At 43.1% G+C, this 24,970-nt stretch overlaps 1 protein-coding gene across 1 annotated transcript in view; it reads left to right on the top strand.

Moving 5' to 3' along the window:
• ches1 (checkpoint suppressor 1) overlaps positions 1-24,970 on the top strand; it is a 49,461-nt gene that overhangs the window by 7,623 nt on the left and 16,868 nt on the right. Inside the window, exons 2-3 of the mRNA XM_028397388.1 lie at positions 14,133-14,732; positions 24,644-24,795. Coding sequence (XP_028253189.1) covers positions 14,151-14,732; positions 24,644-24,795 — 734 coding nt within the window. The 5' untranslated portion in view covers positions 14,133-14,150. The remainder of the gene's footprint in view (positions 1-14,132; positions 14,733-24,643; positions 24,796-24,970) is intronic.

Below are 24,970 nucleotides of genomic sequence, written 5' to 3'. Positions count from 1 at the left end.
TAGAGGCAGAAGAGGACAGGAGCCTTGTTCCTATGATAACCTATAAAGAATTCAGCACACAGATGGGCTGAGCTACCTGCAGTCCTGATGAAACTCACACTTTTTTTTAGGTTGTAGTCAAAGTCACTTTCCTGTCACTGTACTTGTGTTGTACGTTACTGTTTGGTGACTGGGGTTTGCAGTGCAGCAGTGTGGAAAGCCTCAAGGGACAAACTGCATCAGGGGACCGCTCGGTATCCCAGATCCAAGCTGTAATAATGGCAAATGCAGAATCATATGTTTAATGAGGATAAAGATGAATCCTAAGATATCCTAAGATATTATGCGACATGATTTTAATCTTGTTTGTAAATGCTGCTTTTAAGTGTGTCAGCTGTCTCTACACTGCTGTTTTCCTCTTGTATAGCGAACAGTAGCTGCAAACTAACAAGTCAGCATGCTGCCGATTGTACCCTTTGGTTTCACTGTGGCGCGCTAACAATGGTGCAAGATTTATTGTGGTCTATTATGAAGCACCAATGCATTCAACACATTTCTTCTTAAACATTAAGAGACAGGTGCAAAACAATCATTGCCTGTCAGTATGCTCATCACAACTACATCCAGATCTGGTCAGGGGCACAAAATTATCCACGCCGTGTGTTTGTTGCTAGGCAACTTTGTCACAATACCCCTGTGACCTTCCGACCCTGCCAAGTCTGGTGTTACTGTCCCCGTCTCACACTCTCATATGTGTGTGTGTGTGTTATCTGAGACGATGGTGCGACTGCCGCATAGCAACTGAGAACAGCTGTGATTTCACTGTGGTTTGGACATGTATGTGTGTGTGTGCTTGTGTGTGTTCTGTTTGCAAGAAGAGCGACCGTCACTGTTCATCTATGCACTCGCCCACAACAACATAATATGGCACACTGTCACTTCCACAGCGTGATAACGGCATAGACTCAATCAGCCAAAATACAACCCCTAAATACACACACACACACACACAACCATGTTGTCAAATTGCAGTCGCAAATAGAGAGAGGAGGGAGCTATTGAGAAGTCATTTCCCTGAAGATCCATTCATGTAAAATACTGTTATTCAAACCTCCCTCCCCCTTATTCAATAGTCTTATTCATGTCTCTCTTGACTGCAAAACCAAAAAGGCCTTGTCTTCTGCTTCTCAGCAAGAGCCTTTGTGCGAGAAGGCGCATGTGTGTTTCTCTGCTTTTCTCCGTAAGAGGAATGTCCTTGGCCCGTCCGACCTGCATGCTCCCGCTGAGCCCTCCGTCAAACACCTGGGGCGGGCTCTGCCGCGCCGCTCGAGCCAATCAGAAAGCCTCGGCAGTTAATGACATCAGTTAGCGGAGGATCTTTAGGACTGGCCCCTCGAGGTGATTCGTCGGAGAGTGCTCTTATTGTTATGATGATTAAGTGTTATATGAAGGGCTATCAGAGGAGAGCCCCTTAATGAAAGTGGAGCACAGAGAGCAGAGGCAGCAGAGGCAGCGCTGCAGAGCGCTACAGAGAAGGGAGGGATGGCGGTAGAAGGAGAGGAAGGTTGGAGGGAGATGGGGGGGGGGAAATAAGGAGAGTTTAAGGTGGAAGATGACAGACGTGGTGAGAGGAAGTGTGAGAGCAAGAGGGAACGCATGCAGGGCTGAATATTTAGCAGCTGTGTCCAGACTTGCTGACTCTGGGTGTTCATGCTCAGAATGTACCATGAGAGGTAGACAGTGTGCACAGGAAATCACTGTGAAAGAGGAAGAAGGAGAAAAAAAGAGAGAACAAGTGCATGTGTGTGTAAATGCATACAAATGTGTACAGTTTCTGTCTCCTCGTGTTCTGTATTCATTCGTGTGTTTCCGGAAACACAAGTGTGCGTTTGTGTGTGAACACTGGAGTTTCCCTTTGCCTTTTGGTAGAGGGGTGGAACGCCCTGCCTCTGAGGAAAATTCCATCCTTCGCTGCTCCAATGCTGTTGTAAATCATCAGGCTGGGACATCCAACATATTCTCAGTCACTCTGTGAATATGCAGTTGTCATTTGCATTTTTCCCTCTGCCTGTCTCATCAACTTCACTTTGACTACATTTCCCAGAATGCCTTTCGACACACCAGCTCACTGCTTGCTGCTTCACCAGTGAACATATGTTAACTTGTTCATTTTCATCTGCTGTGGAGTAAAACGTCTACACAGAGAGAAGAGAGTTGTTTTACAGTGCTGCTGAAGAAAGCTCTAGTGTTCAACCTCTATAATGGATTTGTTCATGTATCAGTGCTGACTATCAGTACACACAGAAAAACTATGACTGTGTCTTTGGAATCTTTTAAATAACTTGATTTAAAGTTAGGGTTAATACATCAGTTTTCTGATGCCAACTTGTACTAGTCCTGGATCAGATCTTGGGTTGAAGGGTTTCATTGGAATCACAAAGACCTCAACTGTTGGCCAGTCAAATAGATGGTACAAACACTGTGTTGCTACAGTTTCCCTTGCGGTCATCACAACAAAATCTGCTGTGTTCTCAACTTTAAGAGCTGTAAGGTTTTCTCAGGGTACGATAGACCTCTGTGCTGTGTTTTTGCATTAGATAATCCTTCAAATCCCTGGATTTAATTCTCCTGCTCTGCATTGTGCAATGTTTTCTACAAAGTATATTTATGTGCACAGTAATATTTCACTTTAGTCATGTATGATGGTTTATTCAGTCTGAATCTTTCAACTTCCAACCTCTAGTTAAGCTTGTGAGATGCTGAGACGTCACAGCAAGAAGGTACCTGGTTCGAATCTGGCTGGATCTTTCTTCACGTTCTACTGTGAATGGTTGCCTGTCTTCGGAGGTTAGCCCTGCTATAGACTGGCAGCCTGTCCAGGCTGTAACCTGCCTCTTGAACATTGACAGCTGGGGTAGCCCCCACGTGACTTTGTACAGGACAAACAGGATTAGAAGATGGATGGATGGATGGATAGAGATATGCTTGATTTATCCAGGTTTTAGGAGCAATCTAGCCGACAGTTTGCAAGACTTGGGTAGAGATGCATGCCCAAAAAACTTTCTGCTTTGAAGGAGAAACTCGCCTATTTTAAGATTAAGTTTAACTTGTAACCATAGTAAGCACCTTCATAGCCCTGATGCAGTCCTTCATGTTTTTTTATGCAGGGCTGTATTGTGCACCCTCTTAGCTTAAATTCTCTGGCTCTGCAGTTGGTCACCAGGAAGGTTAAATCAGACCGTTGTGGATTATTTGCCCAAGGTGGTGAAGAAAAATTCAATGTTTTTCAAAGTTTCGTCATTTATTGAGGCATCAGATCAACTTCTGCTCTCTTGGAGGGCATGTTAGGGGTTAATGTTAGAGTAAGTGAGTCTTTTAAGGGAATCTGCAGCCAGCAGATGGACCCATCTCAGTTTATCCAGCAAATGCTTCTATCATTGGCATTGATTTGGCATCGAGCAGATGGAAACTTCAGATTCAGTCCAGAGTCACATAGGTATGAGAAAAGATGCTGTAAGATGAACTGAATGTATACATGGAGGAGTTGGGATAATGTGGACACAGCTATGAGGCTGTGCAATTGTTGCATTTGGGCTGAAGCAAAGGACAGATCAGACTGTAGAGACAGATTTCCCTTCACTTTACCCTTGAATTCTCCAACTGACAAAGAAGCTTCATCACATACTTTGCACTGGCAGAGAGGATGCCGAGCCTCCCTTACTGTTCTTCTCCCACACATCACCCCTGGCTAAAGGAATGTAGCGGAAAACGAGGGACTTGAGATAGAAGATCAGAGGCCTTAATATGAACCACATTGTGTGTTGTTCTCCTGTTTGCCATCTCCTGTGTTCTCCGCATCAGGAGTGAAACAGCCTTTGATGAATATCTACAAAGAGATTTTAGACTTATAAAGAGCAGCAATTTAGCCAGGTATGTTATCTTAAGCCTTGTAATTTGGGAATTCAATTCGCTCATCGGAGGGGAGCAAGGGGAGCCTGTGGAGTTTTTATCAGGGCTGACTCGTATCAGGTCTCTACATTGAAATAGAAGGTCTGGGGGCTATGCAATCAATAACTGACCACATCTCGAGTCCGGGGGTTATCACATCTCTTATCCCGCTTTCTTCCAGATCCCTCTTCTTTCTGCGGTGTGGATGTATGTGAGAGAGACTGAGTGTACTGTAACCACGGATCAACCCCTGTCTTTCCCCTGAGTTATACATCTAATCACGGCGCCATCATCCCTCATCCCTAATTCTGTTGGCAGGGCTTGTCAAACAGCATACGCTGAAAGACGGGGTGACTTTGAAATGCTGCTAATGACCCTAGGATATAACTACCCTCTCCTCCTTTACTCCCCCTCACTCTTTCTTTCCTGTCCACTCCTGTCATCAGCTCTCGTGGTCAACCTCACTGCCATTCTCTGGATATGATGATTAGATAAATACAACATTGGATGAAGGGTGTGAGGAGACAAATAGTTATACTTTTGATGAACATTGAGGGGTCAATCTGAACTGTTGTTGGAATTTTATTAAAGTCTGTTTAAAGCAGGCAGCCCTCCAGATTAAAAAATCTCTTCCATCCAGGGACACCAAGCAAAAAAAAAACTCAGAGAAGCACACAATACAATCAAAGCTGAGAGGCTGCTTTATAAAGCCCCCCAGTAGGAAACACTTAAGCGTCAAACCAGCAGGCTCATTGCCAAACCTATTTAAATCTTGACTAAACAAAGCAAAGACAGCTTCTTATTGAGTCTGCCACAAGAACCTTCATTAACCGTGTAAACTCACCAAGAGAGCTTTCTGCTTTTAATTTTACAGCCTGTTTCTTGGTGAAGGAGGTGAATGCATGACTGCACTTTTCTTGTGTGTAATTCAGCTTTGACCTCAGGGACAGATAAGGAAAACAAATCCATGTTGGTTTTTTTCCAAAGATGTAACAGTTCAGCATCCTTATTTACTTACATGTCAAGCATGGATGCTGACACTGATGGAAGACACTGATACTGTCAGTGAAGCAGCTACAAGCATGATGGCATGTAAATATAAAGCAATGTAATCCTGTTTTTAACTGAAAAATGGCAACAGCATGACCCAAATTCACCTCTTAAAGGATGTCTTTAAACCCACTTTCTTCTTTGTTTGCACACATTTTTCCTACTTCCAATCATCCAGTCATTCTTTCCATTCGGCTTAGATGGCTCCAAAATCAAATGGCAAAGATTCTGAACTTGTTTGAGATAGAAAATCTATCACAGTGAGCATCCCACTGAAGTCTCTTTTTTTTCTTTGTCAAACCTGCCTTGTCCAAAGACACAGTTTCAAATTAGGAACCTTTTTTCATATCTCCTCTGCACTCCTGCTATGTTTTCTGTCTTTCGTACTGTCAGATGAAGGCCAAAAAGACATGCGTCTCCATGTCAAAAATCTTAATGCCCTTATCAGTTAGCTGTGCAGACTCCTTTTTTTTTCATTGTGCCAGCATCAGTCAGGCTTAACACAACAGTTAGGTTTGGATAATTATCATGATTTCCTCACTGGATATACAAGATGCTGGCACGCTGAATTTTACATGGAAATAAGACTGACATCATTTGAAGTGGTCAGTGTATAAAGACTGTATGTAATGTGTTAATTTGGATAAAAACATACACGTTTATTTCTCATTAGAAAATAGCCTAGAGAGAAAAGAAACCTTTGTAACTTCGATATAAGCGTGATTCCTCATATCCGGTTTTCTTCTTTTTTTGGCCTGGTTGTGAGTTTGTAAACAGTCTGAATTTTGTTTTGTCAGCATTCAGAACACATTTCAGTTGACATAAGGTATCCTGTGCAGTGTTAAAAACAGCTTGTAGGAGTGGGAGGGAGGAGTGAAGGATGTAAGCAGAGTTGTATCATCAGCAGAAGCCGTGTAAGTATCGTCAGCAAAGGCAGACCGGAGAGGACTGTATAGGCTGCTGACAAACTGCTGCCTCACTCCCTTGTCCTTTTTTTTTTTTCTAAATTATTCTTTCTAAACCAGGACACACTTTCTGAACTCCGGCTGCTTTCCTCAGCCAATGGTGATCTAATAAATTCTTCAGTCCTCATCTGCTTTCTCAACCAAACGTGATGCAATGCAGTGTCTTCATGACAAACTTTTATATCACCAACTTTGAGCTGCTTTGCTTATTGAATCCAGTATTTCAGCCAAATTTGCAAAAAAAAAAGGCTCAAAGAGCACAGTGAGCTGGAGAAGCGGAGAGAGGGCGGACCTTTGGAACCGGACAGGCTCTTCCAGTGGTTGTTGCCATGGTTTTTTGTTGTCGGGACAAACTGTCGGCCAGTGGCTGAGAGCCTGAGCTGCTGTTTGTTAAAGATAAGTGGAAAAGCCAGAGGGGAAAGAGACAGAGGAGACAGACAGACACAGAGAGGGAGCCCTGTTTTTTTTTTTTTTTTTCATTTGTTTTTTTTTTCTGACTGCAGGACACCCAGCTGAAAACCGCTCACTACCTCAATGCTTCATCCACCCCGCTCCCCCATCAATGTGGGGATCCCGATAGATCACGCTCCCCTCTTTAAACACTTCACTGAGCCTTTCTCCTTGCGCTTTTTGTGACCCACACTCCTCCCTGCCCACTATCAAAGCTCTGTTGGCTGTGCACTGGCTGCTTTGATATTGTATAGTGTTTCTGGCAGTCTCCTTTTCTCTTTCTTTTTCCCTCTCTCTCTCTCTCTCTCTCTCGCACCGTCTCCCCTTTCCCACAATATTGTAAAAGAGCACAGAACGCCAACAGGGACCTGCTCACTGTCAAAGAGAAAAGACAGGGAGGCCTTAGAGGGAGCGAGGGAGGGACTGGACGAAAGAAGGGGGGCTTGAAGCATGAGAGGAAGGACAGGTGGAAACAATGAGATTGTGATCCTTGTTAATGTTGTAATCATTGCTCTTAGTGTTGGCATCTTTGATCAGATTTAAAATCAGTATCGCATCTGGATATTTAATCGTATCTGTTCAAAACTGTGTTATTGATTTTTTTTTTAATGGAATTGTCAGGATTTGTTAAAGAATGACAAAAAGCAACAGCAAGTTATATAAAAATTCACCCTTGCAAACCACTCTTAGTCATTTCAGTTGGTCATGTTAACTTGACTCACTGTTGGAGTCAACCCCCAGAGGCCACCGTGGAAACTGCATTCTGTGACCCAGCTATAGGGAGCTCATTTCTCAGCCCGTTTGTCTTTTTGAAAGGTGTTTTTCCACTGCAGGAAATCACGGGCAGGTTCAAGGTCCTCTTTATGACCACTTTTGTGGCTGTTTTCAGGGTGGATAAAAGTAGTCTGTGGTGGAGTAGGGACCTCTGGCTCTTAGGTACTGTGGATCCAGTGTTGGGATGTGATTAGCTTCACTTAATTTGAGGGAAAAAATAGATTAACTTTTTTTTTTAACATTTCTGACTATACCCGAGTTCAACTAACATAATAAAATGTGCTAATGCTAAGCTCGTCTAACTCCTCACTGTGCTGAATGAAAATAAAACACCATGTTTCAGAGAGCTGTCATTGAAAGTGACATGACTGAGCAAGTAGCTCTGGCTTGCATGTGCACATTAACCAGACAAACAGCCTTTTTGGCCTTTTGGCTGCGGTCGTCAATTTAGATTAGCATTTTGTTTTATGTTTTATTGCACATAAAGAAGGAGCAAGGAAGGAAGGAAGGTTCAATAATAGGCCCCATAGTCTGAACTGACTGATACCAAGTGAGTGGAGGACCAAGTGGACTTTACAACTGAGCAAGCATGCACAAACGTGTGATTGCATGTGGGCCCATGGTGTGTCATGGCCATTATTATGGAAGTCTGGAGCCGTGGGCCGGGGCTTTTTTAAGCTTGACCTGACTGTTGCAGTCAGTCCACCACACACACACACACACACATTCAACGTCCTGCACCCCCTGTACTCTAAGGGACCTCCAGGCTACACACACACACATAAGTCACCTTCAAGCAAGCGTCCACATTCACAACCTCCATCAGCTTTTGTGTGTGTGTCTGAGTCTGATTGTTCACCATCCACAGAGAGCAAGGGTAAGCGTGACTTCATGATTGTTGGCTGCTGATGAATCATACCAAACTTACTCTGTGTTTGCCTGATGCAAATGTCTGTTTGCTTTGTTGGTTAGCCTACTTTGAAAGACGGCAGGCTGTGTGTGTGTCGTCTTGAATTATTCACTGGCAATATTTGCTTTTTTTTGCTTTTTTTTTTTGCCTTTGCACCATACATTACACGTGTCCTTTTCTGAGCTTTCTTTAGTACAGCACCATATGTTTTGTTCTTACAGCATAGCCAGTGGCCCCATTGATGCGTTTATGCAATCATTTTTCATCTTGAAAGTTCTGGGGCTCAGTTCCCCTAAATATACTGTATATTATGCGCTTATTATCTGCCTAGTTGGTTTGCCAATAGACAGAGGGGATAATGTTTAATCCTCTAACAGAGCAGACTGAACTCAAACTTGCAATATTTAGAGTGCAAGAGCTTAGGTCCTGACCTCATATTGATCCATCTGTCAATCATTTTAGACAATAGTTAGAAAAAGTAAATTAGAAAATGAATAACTTTTTGAAATTCCAGTTTCATACACCCAATTATTAAAATTTCAATGATCTCAAAAAGGAATGCACTAACATTTCACTTTTGAAAGGCGGGACTCGGATGCATGACATTTCATGTGAAACTGGCCACATGGCTCCAAGGGTCAGTTCTGGTCTACACTTAAAATCCTATTAACCGTAACAACCTTTTGGATTTATTACAATTTGCCATCACAATAAAGTGTAAGTTTGATTTTGATTAGCTGCAGCTACACCTGTGTTTGGTGAGGAGGAGGAAGAGGATGCCTTGGATGGTCAAGGGCAACTGAGCTGCTGTTTTAACCAGCCAGTTGCTTTTGGATAAAGATGCACAGAGGGGAGAAACTGACATTAGAGCATCTTTTATAAGTGATACTGATAGGCTTGCAGTTTATCCAAAAGTTTAGTGCCTCTGATTGGCTGTTAGTTGTCGTAATGATCTGAGAAGGCAACATTTTTCAATTTTCAGATTTCTTTTCTCCTTTAAACGAATCAATACATTCATGGACACAATATCACTCTAGACATTTGAGTAATATAAACTGTATGACTGCTGAAAAGAAGGAGCTGTATACTTGCTAAATCAGTAAATCTAAAACATATATTTTTATACAAATTCATCTAGTGCTGCTGTTGTCCCTGAATGTGTGCATGTGTGTGTGACTGATTTAGTTACCAGGCAGCCGAGAGCAGCATTCAGGACTGAGGGGTCAGCAGCAGTCCTCAGGGACACCCTGACCCCTGACCTCTATTCCATAACTCTTTGCTGCTGTTGCTGACATGAAAGGAAGACACAGTCAGACCTTATAGGATGTGATTGGTCTTGCTCTGCTTTCTTTAAAGCCCTCTGGATCCCTGATATTTGTCGTCAGGGAAAAGCAGGAAATAGAGAGGGTGGGTGAAATGATTTCAGGGGTTGAAAATAGAGAACATCACAAGGCTTCCTAGAACCCGTGTTGACATATATGTTGCAGAAGTTATTATTTTCCAGTCTCTGAGAGACTTCTCATTTTCTTCTTCTCTCTTGTTGGTCTTCCTCTTCCTTTCCATCCATCCAGCGCATGTGTAGGAGGGATAAAGGTCGTCCTTTTGTCATCAAAACTCCAGATTAGTTTTGCCTCGGTGCATCTGACTCTCTGCTTTATCACTGTGGCCAGAGGAGCCACAAGGTTCAGCTCACCCCTCTGCAAAGTAATAACTCCTACCAGCCACTATTCCATTCTTTGCCGCTATCTTCTACACTACTATTACTACTCCATTCTGAGGTGGTGGTGGTGGTGGTGGGGGATTATTTTCATGGCACTGCCTTTATTGGGCTGTATAGTGAAGACTGACGGGAAAGCGAGGAGCGCCAGGATGTGACACGCAACGTATGTCACAAGCTACGATCAAACTGACAAAGTTGTAATAGTCGCTTCAGTCCGCCGAGGCCCAGAGCAGAGCATAAATGAGCTGCTGACAGCATGTCATAAGCCTATCGTGGTTTTATTTTAATATTTCTACATTGATGTGGTTTTGGGAGTTCTGTAATGTGATGACTTGGGGATTTCGCTGAAAGTCAGTTTGGCTAATGTTTGCAGCAGACTCCAGTACAAGACAGTGAAATGAAGGACATTATTGAAATGTTTCTTCTGGCTTGCGGCGCACAAAAAAAAGCCTGCGAGTCAGAGAGAAAAAGCTGCCAACAGGGAATGGAGATCTTCTGAGGATTACGTAAATGTGGCATGTGATTTAGACAAGTATCTGCGAGAGCATGAATGCATTGTAAGATGATTACGCTGTCAATTAGAGCACATGAATTAGCTTACACCCTCTCCTCTCTCAGAGGAGTTTGTTAACCTTCTGCGGTCCGTGTAAACATTGATGGGCTCTGCCTGCAGATACAAAGACTTAAAGAGGTCGGAGCTGGTCAGGGGCCAGCAGGGTTACATCAATGTCATTGACAGTTTTTAGAATTAATCAAATCTCATTCCTTTTGTTCATCTAAGCGTTCATTATAGTTCATTGCAACTTGATACTTGAATTCTTCATCTGCGGTTTTTTTTATTATGAGTAATTTGATTTTGTATTATTCTGTATTTTGAAAAATATGAAAAAAAATAATGTTTAAACTTCTTCCAGGTTGAAGATATTTGAAGGTCGTTTTGTAGCAATGTCACTTGGACAGGAACAATGGACACTTGAGCACTGATTGGCCAATATGCTTTAGGCTTAAGGTTGATTTGCTGCCTGCTGCCAACTTGTTGACAGCATATCAACTGTACATTTTTACTGTGATAAAGTGTTTCGGTTTTGTTTTGTCTTGTTTTTTGAAAACAGGAATCGAATTCTCTAATCTTAGCACAATGAAACACTGAAGGTCCCCTTACCATGAGATTGAAGGCAAAGCCTATAGAGTTTGCTAACTGTCCCAGGTATAGAATACAGTAAACTCTACTGACAAAATCAGCTCTATTTTTTTAACTATTTTTTCAAAGCAATGTATTCTGGACAAAGCCACTAAACATGCAGTATGTGAACAGATTAATCTCCACGACGACTGGGTGGAATCATAGACTGTAAATAAAGAGGGATGAACCCTCTGAGGAGCATTGAGCAGCTTTGAGTAAAGACCACAAATGTTTACTTCTGCTTTAAACTTGCCCTTTTAACATGGAGGTCTTTGGGAATTGACTCTGTACATGCATTCACTATTATAATGCCTGTGAAAACAAGGCTTTTTATTTTTGAATCTGAAGTTCAGGGCTGGTGCCACAGTAATTTCCTGCTGTGTATTTTTTAACCTGTCAGAGTCATATACAATCTATATTTATGGTGGCGTAATAATAGTAGCAATCGGACTTAAGTGTACCCCCCACCAGGAACCTTTCAAGAATGGCGTTTCTAATGGAGAAAGTGATTTATTCTAATTGAATGGAGTATTTTAAAGTCCATACTACCAGGCTGCATAGTGCAAACAGAACCAATGTGGTGCCAGGGTCACAGTGACTTCAGCTGCTTTGCATTGAATTGGTATGCCCCAACACTTACATGAAGAATGCACTAGACAGTTCATCAGACAGTGTGCTTACAGTCCAACAAACACACATACACACACAAAGGCAGGAGGGAAAAAAACACATGCACATACTAAGCCAAATGTGGACATGCCAAACAGAGATGAACACAAATCAAAACAAAGCATGCAAACACAAAAGAGATCCAGAGAATGAAGAAGACAGAAAGAATAGCACAGTCCCATCTGTCAAGCAAATGTGAGGATGCTTCTAACACACACACGCTCACACGCACACACAGCAAGCATCGTTTAGTCTGAACTTGAGCGATATCTGCCTTTGTCCTTTAGCAGTTGGTCCTCAGGGTCCACTGTAGAAGTTGCATGAAAGTTTGTTTAGAGCTGAGCAAGTGTGTTAAGCTTTATGAGAGCCCATGGGAGGCATGGTGGCACACACACAGACACACACACATGCATCAGGCACGAGGCTTGGGCGGCAGCTCGCAATGGCCCCAACCAACAGTGAGGAGTTTGTTGTCATAGCAACAGTAAAATGAGATGACTTTACTGTCAGCCGTAATGTTTCATGGCCCCCTTGCCGCTATGGCAACATAACAAGGAGGAGGAAGAGGAGATACAGAGAAAGAGAGCATCAGAGCCATCTTTGCATTCCAGTGGACTCCTACGAGGAACAATGTCACTACAATGCCCTTTCTTCCTACTCAAGACAAACACACACACATACACACACAGCGTGACGAGCCTGTCAAACACATGCATAAATACACTCATGCAAAGAGACACGCGCACCTTGAAAAGCCTGTCAAACACCCTTTCCACCTTGCCCATCCCTTTGATTATGTGCTCACTATTTTCAGCTACGGCGTTATCGTCACCGGGGCAATTTGAATTCATTATGCTCAATGTCAATATTGGTGCAACAACGGCGTACCTCAGACAGGTACAGCTTGTTGAATGAGCGTGCGCGCTGTCAGACAGTGTGAGAAGTGAAAAGAGGAGAGGAAGCGAGATCAAAGACATGTAGCTCCACCAAGCATTTTTTTTTCCCTGCACCGTGGAGACAACCGGATAGAGAGCAGTGAGGTGACTATAGGCTGGCCAACTATATGCGGAGCAACAGCGCAGCAGCTATACATCACAATTCTATATTTAGCTCAGTCCTTCCGCTACACCCTATCAACACTGCTAAGCAGAATTATCTGTGCTGGTAGAAAAGTGAAAAAAAAAAAAAAGAGGAGACGGGGAGATAGGTGGAAGAGCGACAGACACAGAGGAGGAAGGAAGGGGAAAAAAAATGCCAGAACGAGAGAGGAGATGAGTTGTTTTGCTCTGTTGCTATGGCGACGCAGCGGCCAGAGCTGTAGCGAACTGACAGTTGTCACGGCACAGTGGGTTGCCATGGGTGACAGCTGTCAGTCAATCACGCAGAGTGAGGGGACAGATCGGCAGATGATCACCTTGGATTAGGGAGCGATCGCACCACACAGGGGCCAGCCAGAACATATCTAGTCTTAATCCCTGTGTCCTAATGGTGCTGCTGTGTAGTGTGTGTGTGTACGTGTGTGTTTTGTTCATCCATGTCTGTATGTGTGTCCATGCATTTAGTTTCACAATCTTTTTTGTGACCCCCTGCTTGTACATATACGCATGTCAGGATCCGCTTAGTAAATTTGGGTTTTACGTTTGTGTTTGTGTGTGTGGGTGTTTGAGCATATGTGCATCCTAGGAAGACCGGGTATGTGTGTGTGTAGACACGGATGTTCAGAGTGAGTGGAGCAGATTACATTTTGCTGTAGCTGCTTGCCGGGGTCCTTCTCACAGCTGTCTGTGCTAGAGGACAATCAAAGGCTTGGTTGTGAGCCGTCTGATTGTGGTGTGATACTTTGGACCGTTTCCCCTTCAATTACTGCACTCTGCCTGCGTCTAACGAGCACAGCATTGCTCTTATGTTAGCAGAATAACCTTCTGATTAGAATAGGGATGAATTCAAACTGGCACTGTTTTTTTTTCTTGACAAATATCTCTATCATGATCATTTCTGGTCACAGACATCCTGCTGTGGAACTGAGTCTGACCATCGGATGCTTTTAATCTTGTTAATCCAGGACCTAAAGTTTTTTTTTTTTCTGCACTCATTCACAACACTATTGACGAATAAATGATCTCCTGCTGTAGTGGTGTTAACTCACTGACATAGTTTCTGTGACCCTGCAACTGTTAGAACTTTAACAGTATTCATGTGTTATGACAGCAGCCTTATGTAATGTCAATACTTAGCTGGTATGCTAGTAATTAGAGGGTGGTTGTACATTTCCTCAGCCAATGAAGCACTAAATTTGCAGTAAGAAATGAATAGAATGCCCCAAAGATAAAATGATGATGTATTCTTATCCCCCCTCAGATCTAATGCATCTTAATTGGGAGTGTTGTCAAAATTTTGTTGCTTAGCATTATGAAAGTAAAAGCTTTATGTGAGGAAGTATTTAAATTTCTAGCTGACCTTGTTTCTTTCTGTCTGTCTCTTCAGGAGTGAGCCCTGGGCTGGATGGGACCCACCATGCCCCCCAGTAAGAAGGCCCAGAGCCCCAGTAGTGGAGCCAGTGCCTCGCAGGGCATGAGCCCGCCGTACCGGCAGGGGGATGCAGCCACGGCAGCGTCTGAGGCTGAGGCGGCTGACCTCTCCCTATCCCTGTCTGCCTCCTTCTCCAAGGCTGAGGACGAGGAGCTCACCAGCCTCTCCTGGCTCCATGAGAGCACAGACCTCCTCAACAGCTTCAGCCACTCCGGGCTGCGTAGCGTCTCCCCTTTGCAAGACCCAGATGGTCAGAACCCTCGCTCGCCCTCGTCTTCGTCTCCGTCCCCGGACGACCCCTTGCTCAGTGACGCACACTCAGCATACGATTTGGCGGCAGGGGCCAACCGGAAACCTCCGTACTCCTTCAGCTGTCTGATCTTCATGGCTATTGAGGATGCGCCAAACAAGCGACTGCCAGTGAAGGATATCTACGGCTGGATTCTGGAGCACTTCCCTTACTTTGCCAGCGCCCCTACAGGCTGGAAGAACTCAGTGCGCCACAATCTGTCACTCAACAAGTGTTTCAAGAAAGTGGATAAAGATCGCAGCCAGGTAAAGAACTCTAAAAACTGCTAAACTTCTACAGAAACGTTGGATAATATTTACTTCCCTTCATGCTAAGAGCTGGGTATTGATCGATGATTGGCTTTGAAGAGTTTAGAAACTTGGTCTGTTTTCCAGTTAATTTATTAGTTACGTATCATTTTGCTGGACTTTTCAGGCAGCTTTGTGTATACAGCATGTCATTTAAAAATCACAATAACCAGGAGAGTACTGAGCAGCTTGGTATGTGAAACCATACGGTTGCCCTGGTAACAGGATGAAAGTTCTAGTTCAGAATTCCACCTCTGCTCACCTTTACGCTTGCTTGTCCTCCTAGGCCAATCACAACCAACATGGTTGGGTTAAATACAGAGCACCTCTATTAAGGCTCTTGGTATGCACATGCTGATAATACCTCTTGATACCGGAAAAATAAAGGTTTCCAAACTAATTGGTGCATTTTTGTGGCATTGCCAAGCCAATGAAACTACAACTACTACTATTGTTGTTTTATGCTGTAGAGGGATGCAAAGGGTGGAGCCTGTCCCAGGTGGCACTGGGTCACAAGGTAGAGTCTGGAATGGCCCACAAGAATATGAATAATTTTAATGCTGAAGTCTAGTTAAGCCTCCCAGGATTGAAGCCAGTAGCCCAAACAGTATGTTTTGCTATAGATAATAACTTTTCCTTGCATTCACATATTTAGTCATGTCATGGATGGATGGATGTTTTTGCTAAACTACACTTGGCAAGATGGGGAAGCGGCATTTTAGAATTTCAAATGATCAGTTTCCGCTTGGTTTTTGATCCCCTCCCAGACATTCCTGGTTCAAATCACTGTTCACTAGTTACCTTCTGTACACCTATACTGTAAAGCATGACTGTAGCCTCATGTTAAACACAGACCCATTATTCACTCTATCGTGTGTGGTTATAAGTTATTTCACAGGCAGACATTTATCAGTGGTTTGCAGGCATATCCAACTTGAAGTCAAACATATTCTGTATTTTGTCTACAGCTGTACCAGATTCAGCCTTATCAATAGTTGATGATCTCTGCTTTCATAGTTCTCTTTCACTCTGACGTTCTGTGCTTCCCCAGTGGGAGCAGCATTTCGCTTTTGATTTAAGTCTTGATAGAGTCTTTTATACTGGCTTTCCCATCCAGATTTCCCCCCCGTTAAAGACTCAGGGTAAACGGGGAATGAATCCCTCACTCAATTAGTGCTAAATTAATACTGGAGGATTTAATAACACAGATGCCAACAGACTTTAGATTTCATCTGGCCCGAGGGTGTTGGAGGGGGTGTGGGTGGGTGGGTGGGGGGGGACAAACAGCGAGGATCAATGCTAGCTTTGCGTGTTTAGCTGGTTGAGATTATACTGAAGGAGAGCAGAGCTCTTTATGCTTTCCTTGACCAGCGTGTGAATCTGAACCCTTCCTTTTGAGTGAGCCTTGGGTGTGTGTCGGTGTGTGTGTGTGTGTGTGTGTGTGTGCGTGTGTGTAAGAACAAAATGGATGAAGGATAAAGAGGACACGGTGTGGGTGTCTATGCACACACCCGCACGCTATGCTGTCATCTGGCCCTTGACTACAACGAAACAGAGTTTCTCTTGTATACATATCTCCATAGTAACAAGGTTGCAGTTGACATAAAAGTATGCTGTTGCTGTAGCAACGGGAAAACTGATTTGGCTTTACTGACTTAGGCATGTGTGTGTGTCTGTGTGTGTATGAGAGCTTCAAATGGGCACTGAGGTGTTGAGTGGGGGGAAGAGTATACAGTATGTCCTCATCTTGTGTTATATGCACATGTGTGTGTGTGTGTGTGTGTGTGTGTGTGTGGAGCAGCATGTGTAGAGGTGATTTTGGCAAGGACAGCTTGTCTTGTCTTCCTGTCACTGCACACTGTTTAAGACAGCACGCTAATTAACCCTTCAAACCTATTCCCCTCTGTTGAACACACACATTTTCAAACACACACACACACAGGGCATGCCTGACACACACAAACAAACAAGTGTGCACGCATATGCACACTCACACGCATGCATGAATGCTTAAAAGGACTCACACACACACATTGAAGTGAGTGCTGTGTCGGTGTAGAAATGAGGGCACATCTCTGCAGACTCTTACTCTACCTGCCAAGTGCTGTGCTTTATCTGAAGCTGCAATTACAGAATCTCTGTAATTTTAGTCAGAATCTGCCATTCAAAGCTTTTCAGTGAGAATATCTCCATGTGAATATACCCTTTTTTCTCCCTGCTTTGCCTTTTTCCCTTTACCTGTTTATGTCTTTTTGAATTGAGCTTGCAATTACGGGGTGTAAGATATGATTCTTTATGCTGCATTATGTTTTACTCACTGCTCGCCGTGGAAAGAAAAAAGAAGAAGAAAGACGAGGGATTTGGTTGAAGGAGAGGTCAAATTATCGTTGTAAGGGATACACATAAGGACACACAGAAGGAGTGTGAAAGAGAGAGAGAGAAATGGAGAACCACGTAGACATGGCTTACTGTGCACGCACCCAAATTATATTTCCATCAATTTACAGAGGTGGAGATTAATATGACAGTGGCCTATTTGTTCCAGTCGCTGTATTTCTGGGTCATATCCAGGCAGATGACAAGATGGGGACTAGTTTAGAATAAGCTTGCTGCTCTATGTGTGTGTGTGTGTTAGTTTTGCATGTGGGAGTGCAAACTTGTGAGAGAGAGAGAGAGAGAGAGAGAGAGAGAGAGAGAGCATGAGAGAGTGTGAGTCCCACGGTTGCCATGGCTTTGTTTACAAACAGGATTCTTTGCTGTGCTGAATGACATGCCTTAATGACAAGTGTTGTTGCCCTCAGACTTGTGGATCAGTGCTAAAGATCAGTGTTGCAACAGCAAAACATACACACACACACACACACACACACACACACACACACACACACACACACACACACACACACAGATGTACGTACACATAACCCCAAACACACACTTGGCAATATATCTCTCCAAGCCTTTTATGAAATCACAGCAGAGAGAGAAAAGGCAGTTTTGTAATTTAAAGCTAAGCATACACTGTGCGATTTAAAAAAAAAAATATATATATATTGAATAAATCATCTGTCATGTAACCTCCCTACCTTTTACTTCTTTACATTTGTAACCACAGTTTGGTGCTTCAGAGGCAGGTAGGCGTTTGTTTGCTAGTAATGCTAACAATGCAGCCAAAGATTAGTGGCTGTTTCCTGCTAGAGTTTAGGAGCAATGTGGTCTCTGTATTTGTGTTACTTGTCATATTTGTCTGCAGTGGAAACAGCACAATAATGGCACGATATACTGATATAGATGATAAACTTGAGTTGTTAGGGCGAGAGGTGGAGTACGTCCTGGATTGGTCGCTAGTCTGTCACAGGGCTAACAGAGACAGACAGACAACCGCTTACGCACACCAACAGACAATTCAGAGTCCTCAGCTAACATACCGTGTACATTTTTGTTTATTTTTATTATTTATTATTTTTTATTTTATCATTTGTTGGCTTGTTGTCACTCTCTTCCTGCTCTGCATGCACCAGAGAGGTACGTGCATGATGGCTGAAGTCACAGACCGCAGCTCGTCTTCAGGTAATGCGCGTCCATGTGGTTGGAGGCGTGGCTTCAGGGTGAGCTCTGAGAGAAAGGGGCGTGTGTTTACTTTCGAAATCTGGCTGACTCTCAGTGAGTTTTTGAAATCTCCTACCTGTAACAAGCCACATGACAGCATTATTAGCTGAGATGTGAGGCAACCTTGTTTAAGTCAAAACACACAATAAACTAAATTAACAATAAATTGACTGATAAACAAAAATGTTGAGGATTCTTGTCTTTAAGTTAAAAATCTTGTTGCCACATACCAGTTGTTCAGTGTAGCCTAAGGGAAGCAGTTTGACAGATTGTTACTTAGAAGTGCTGTTAGAGAAATTTCACAGGCGAGAAAAAGTATGCAGCAGTGACAAGCCAAAGGGGAACCAAAACCGGACTGACCTCACCTAAATTAATTGCTAAGTGACAGCGTATCATATTGTAGGTGCTTCAGGAGTTGCTTACTTTGGATTTAGTCCAGCTTGTATCTCTCATGTGATCACTGTGTGGTGTTGCAAATGTAAGAAACTGTTGAGTGAAATTATATTTTTTCATTCCAGCAGAAGACACTTGTTTTTGCGATGTTAAAGGTGTGGGGTCGCCGTGGCACAAAGCTTAAATGTATTGACGACTGCATGAGAAGTGAACAGGAGGAAACTAAATTGAAACCACATGGGAAACAGCTTGTGGAGGAAAAGTCAATTGGGAACACCTGTAGACATCTCCACATATGACCCCGCTCAGTCTTCTACATACTGACAAAAATAAACTGTTGTCCAAGCCAACGTGTAGCGTTTTATCCCCCGACAGGGCCTCTTTGTCCTCTTGCTGTCTCTTTGCTGTCAGAAGGCTTTCACAGAAATTGTCTGTCTGTGTCAAACAACTTCATCAGAACACATATTCCCCTTTTGTGTACTTTTCCACTCCTTCTACTTGTTTCCTCGCTTAAAGGTCTCTGTTCCTGTTTCTGTCGGAACGTTTGCATCCTCTGCTGTAATTCTCCTGCTTCTGCATGACAGACGTTTCTCTCTCTCTTCAGTTTGAACTGGTGTTCAGACATGTATCTGGTCCATGCTGTGCTCGTCTCACGGTGTGTACCATATTGATAATCCTCCTGTTTATCTGTATGTGTACTGTAAGTAATGATGGATACTAGTATCACAGCGGGTTAATCAGGCTTTAACACAGCCAGGTTTAAAAGCACGTACTCTCCAGCTGCGGAGATGTCCATCATAAAATTATATGCAGCCGTAATACTTTAGATTGGTAGTGTAGGTTAAGTCATGGTGTGCGTGAAAATGTAGCGGACGGCAAAGCCTCTTACACTGATGCCTCCGTGCAGAGTGACAGCTCTGTGCCATCATGTGTTTAAACTCCTTTCATCAGTGAAAACAAATTCTACTTTTTCCTTTCGTAATAGGCGCTATGATCAGCGCAAATGGGTTTTTGCAGTGTGTGTGTGGATGCCATGATGAAAAAAATGATTATTTGAAGCAGCATATTGAAGGATCCACAAAAATATCCAAACCCATTTATTACTGATGGAGATCTTCACTTCTTTAAAAAAAAAAGATACACACATAATATTTTTAGAGGAAACCATGCATTTCTCTGGGACTATTTTCAGCTGAGGATTTACACACTTTTTTGTAGCAGTGAGTGTTTACAGCTAAAGGATGGTATTATTGGAATGACTGAAAAATAAACTACAGTGCCTGTGTTTGTTGTCCTGAAGAAATATGTTACCCAGTGCAACACTGATGTGTTTTTAATAGTTTTTTTTGGACAACAGTGGAGCTCTGTGGCACAGAGGAATAAGATGTAACTTTTTTTTTAAAAGAGCTGATTGTTGTTTTTGTTGTTTTCACTGAATATGTTGACAACAAGGGACAATATGCTGTTCTGTGCTTCCTTAGTAGGAGTTAGTTTGATGCCTGGTGCAGCTGGTTAGATTAGCTTAGCATAATAGCAATAGCTGGAAACTGGGTCAGTCTAGCTCTGCTGTAAAATTTTTGCATCTGTACCTCACTTGCATAAAAGTGTAAACGGCGAGGGTAAAAAAAAACCTTAATAATAAATGGTGCATGCGGTAATATATTTGTTTGGCAGGTAAATGTGGATAATAGTGTTGTTAGGAACACAGTAGCATGGGTGTAGTGTTACCGACGGGGTCACTGACAGCAGGACTTTTTAATATCTCCCATTTCCAAAGGAGACCAGCCCCCACAGCTTATATAACACAGGAAACAGATGTTAGCAACACACAATCATCCCTCTCTCCCTCTCTCTCTCTCTCTCTCTCTCTCTCCCTCTCGCTTCTAATTCTTTCTTTTTTTGTCTTTTACTCACACTATGACATGTCCCAGGCATGTTAAAGTATTGTTTCGTTATAATGAAATACCTTTAATTCTCACTAATCACTACATTTATTTTGAATACTTTGTTAGATTTTTCCTTAGCTGCATAGTTGTGAATGGTTTGTTTGTTTTAGTGTAATTATATGTAAAGAGGCTTTGTAGCTATGATTTTACAATACACATTAAAACAAGCGTGACCATATGAAAAGAAAGGATGGATGGACATCACAGGCAGTTCTAGGTGAATGTCAAAATGTCAGTCCTTAGTCTCCTTGTTTTCCGCCCTCGTGGAGGTGACATGTTCTTGAAATGTGCCTTAAACCTCTAACCCATCAAAAACTTTGAACTCCCGTCTGACCTTGTTTACCTCCTTTGTTGCCTTTGTCTAAACTTTCTCCAGACTAAAGGTACCGTTTCACGTTCCCTCGCCTCCAAGCTTACATGATGCCTGTTGCCTAGGCGACCGCTATAACCCAGGTGACAGACCCTTCCTGTGAGATGTACCCTGTGATTGGCCTATCGACTGAAGAAAAGGTGGGGGGTCTACAGATTGAGCATTTTGATTGGCTGGCTGGTTGGCAGAGGCAAGAGGCCCCGGCAGACAGAAATTCTAGAGAGAGAGCATTGATTTAATCGGCTGGCAAGCAGGCAGACAGTAGGCGCGCACACACACACACACACACACACATATATACACAAAAGCTGTCGGGCTGGAGGTGCAAGGGGAAATTTGGCCCAGTGGGGGTCACCTCTGTGGGAGCGAGTGTATGTGTGTGTAATATCATGCTCTCCAGGAGAGGCGTCGCTGGCAGTAATAGAAGCACTCCCAGGAGCAGACCATGCTGGGTAATATCACACTCCCTAGGGAACTCGCCATACACACATTCACCCACACACACGCACACACACAGAGCCAAACACTGCGCATATGGCCTGTGTTCAACTCTGCTGACATACTAATGCAAAGATTCAGACGAGGAGCAGGGAGACACAAATCAACAGTGCACACGCATGCCGTTAGCGTATTCTTGCAAGGTCAAGTGGCTGTTGTAACGCAGTTGCTGACTCGTTGAACATCCTGGGGTCCGGTGTGACATAAAAAAAAACGTGTCCATCACTTGTTAGATTTTGCAGATTTTGGGTGTTTCCATTATATAGTTTGGTTGGTATATGTGTGACCTCCTGCTCTAATTTTGGACCATAAGGGGCCGTGTCCACAGGCAGCTCTCGTCTGGTTTTATGCTGGCTGTGCTCATGACCTCATTTTTAAAGTGCTTCTCTCAAAATGCGCTAATAAAATGTTAACCTAAACTAACTGAAATTCAAGAAATACGACCGTGTCCCTCCATATTTGATTTTAACTGCAAAGAATGTAGAGTCTCACCGACAAACATTTTCTACTCTTCAGAAAGTCTGGGCAATTTCCTGTGTTTTTTTTTCTTGTTGTCTTCAAACTGTACAGATGCAGGAAGCATCAGACCACTTCACAGCCTCTCTTCAGTGTCAGAGGTTGTTGTGGTTTTCCGACAAATGTGCACCTGGTGCCCTTGCAGTGACTGAGTGGCTTCACAGACAAGCCGACAAGGCGTCTGTGGAGAGGATGTGTTTACCTTGTGATGACAGATTTTATGTCACGTGGACCCTTGCGGTTATAGAAAGTTCAACACCTACATTAGCCCCAAAGTTTCAAGGTGTAGGCAGCAATAGAGATCTAGGCTAAGAGATCATTTAGCTCATCAATGAAAGTGAATAATGGGATTCCCATCTTTTGTTTTGATTTTTTACCTGCCACTTTCATACTGAGAATGAACTTTAAAATAAGGCCGGCTAATATTTCCTCTGAGCCCACTTCAGAAAGCCACCATGTTGCATCGTCCAATTGATTTCTATTGTGCGGTTATTCGCACTGTAGTCAATCCGCCTCTCTTAACAACTTCTAATAGTGGCATGGATTCTGCCTCCATACATGTCAGCCTAGCCTGGGCAGCCATCCTAATTCTTTTTCTGTTCTATATGGTCTCTGTGGACTTAAGCTGGATTTCTAGGGTCAGTACCAACAGGTGCAGAATAAACTCAGACAAAGAACCAATCAGAACAGAGTATGTCACATAGGCAGAGCAACAACAGCCAGACTAGTCTCAACAATAGACCATTACAGTGGAGCAGGTACTCAAGTCATCACATTTAGCTTGACTCATGTATATATGGCAATGATCGGTTCTGTAGGGTTTGTACTGGACCTTGCTGTGAACTGGACGGATTCCACAAACATTTCATTGAAAGGTTTTTCATAAATTGTATTGGTATGGCCGGCCAGGCTAATTTCAGAAAATAGAGCTGCAACAAACAGAATGTGTGAATGGGGTTAAACTTTCCAATACTAACAATCTTGTCCCTTGTCTACAGATTCTGCATATCAAGGATTTCACAGGATTTGTACAGAAAAATCGACACTGTCGATGCAAAAGCGGCTTCCTGTGTGGACAGAGTCTCTCACAAAGCTCTGCTGTCAACTAATACAAATAAATCTTATTGTTACTGGACTCAGTGTTGTTTAGTCACAGTTTCTCACAGTTGCAGCCAGGGCTTTTGTTTAAATTAAAAAAAATATTGGCCTTCTAGCTTAACATGCAAAGAACAAAAGCTAACTCTCATATTTAAAAAAACAAAAAAAAAACAAAAAAAAAACACTTGAATTCATGAGAGCTCATTTCATTTGGTTAAGAAAAGCTGTTCAGTGGCTGCAGTGTAGAGACATTAGACATGGCCGGTTTCATTCTTAAAACTTGAATTTAATAGGCAGCATTCTCATTTTTAATCCGTTTTTTTTCAGTCATATATCAGAAATATTTGCCTCTTTTTAACGTGTTCTTGGTGACGGGTACAGTTCAAGATGAACATAAAGTAATTAGGACTGCAAAAAAAATACTTGTCATGGTTGCGTGTCTTTGAATAAAGATATGAACATATTTTACATCATTTGGGTGATTTTTTTTTTTTTGGACTAACCCACTAATGTAATGTAAGGGAATCATGGTGGTGCGTATTTCTCATCCCCTTTGATACTAAATGTGCCTCAGGTTTAAGAATGTGTCCCCAATTACAGCTCTGGCATATCTGACATTTCCCACTTAATAGATTCCTTGGCATATTTGCAGAAATCAGAAGTCCACAGTCATGACATCTTCCCACCCCGTAGCCTGTACCTGTGTCACATCACAGAGCACTACAAAGTGAGCTGAACACGAGGCAAGAAGGCTTTAATTTTATATTTACTCTGTTCTCTTTCTCTCTCGTCGTCTCTGCCGTACACAAACCCCCGATTTTGCCGCGTTCAGATGACAAGGCAGATGAAAGCCTGGAGACGGCTCTGAGCGATAGAGACAGTGAGTGTGTATCTTCATGGCGGCCTTTCTCTATAATCTATAGGCTGGTTTCACTCAGATTGGGAGCCGACAGCTTCATTAGGTAAGGGGGGAAGCAGCTTTGATCTAAAAATACACACCATCATCGCCTCTGGAGTGGAAAAAGTTAAAGAGTTTTCTTGTGTCTTAATCAGAAAGAAATAGAAGCGAAGGGCTGGAAAATATGGAGTGAGGTGGCGTTGAGGGTGTTTTAATTCTCATTCCTCTGACTGTTATCTGAGTTGTGAATATGGGAGTGTTTGTGTGGTTGATGTTTCTGAGCCAGCAGATGCACAGAAATGTTGTTTTGCTCAAGGTCCTTTTTCTCAGTGTGAATGCAGAATTGTTGTGTGCACAGGTGGTTTGGTAAATAAGACTCCAGCACAAGGTCGGGACTTTGAGCTTGTGTTTGGGCTCTGGAGCTGATGGCTCAGTGCGCTGTGCTGCTTGTGATGAGTTTTGTGGAGCCCGATAACAACTCTCTGATACGGCTTTCGTGTTCCTTCCCGCACTGACTTATTTCTTTCTTCCTTTCTTTCAGAGCATAGGCAAAGGCTCTCTGTGGTCCATAGACCCAGAGTACAGACACAACCTCATCCAGGCGCTGAAGAAGACGCCGTATCATCCCTACTCGCCTGGCCTGGCCACCCCCTCCACCTCCCCACCCACCCTTCCACAGACATTTCACCACAGGTAAGACATGACCCAGCAGATCTTTACCATGTATGTTACACACATCAGCTTTAAGCAGCAGGCACGCTAACAACATGCCATGATGAGCTTAGCTCAAGCTGTCACTTTCAAATAATGAAGTTATTTCAAACAAGATCGCTCTGTTTTCAGTGTTTACACAAAGAGAGGAAGACAG

This window comes from Parambassis ranga, chromosome 24, assembly GCF_900634625.1.
Source record: "Parambassis ranga chromosome 24, fParRan2.1, whole genome shotgun sequence".
Lineage (NCBI taxonomy): Eukaryota > Metazoa > Chordata > Actinopteri > Ambassidae > Parambassis > Parambassis ranga.
Note: the sequence above shows the minus strand (reverse complement) of the source record. Positions and strands in the feature narration are given on the sequence as shown.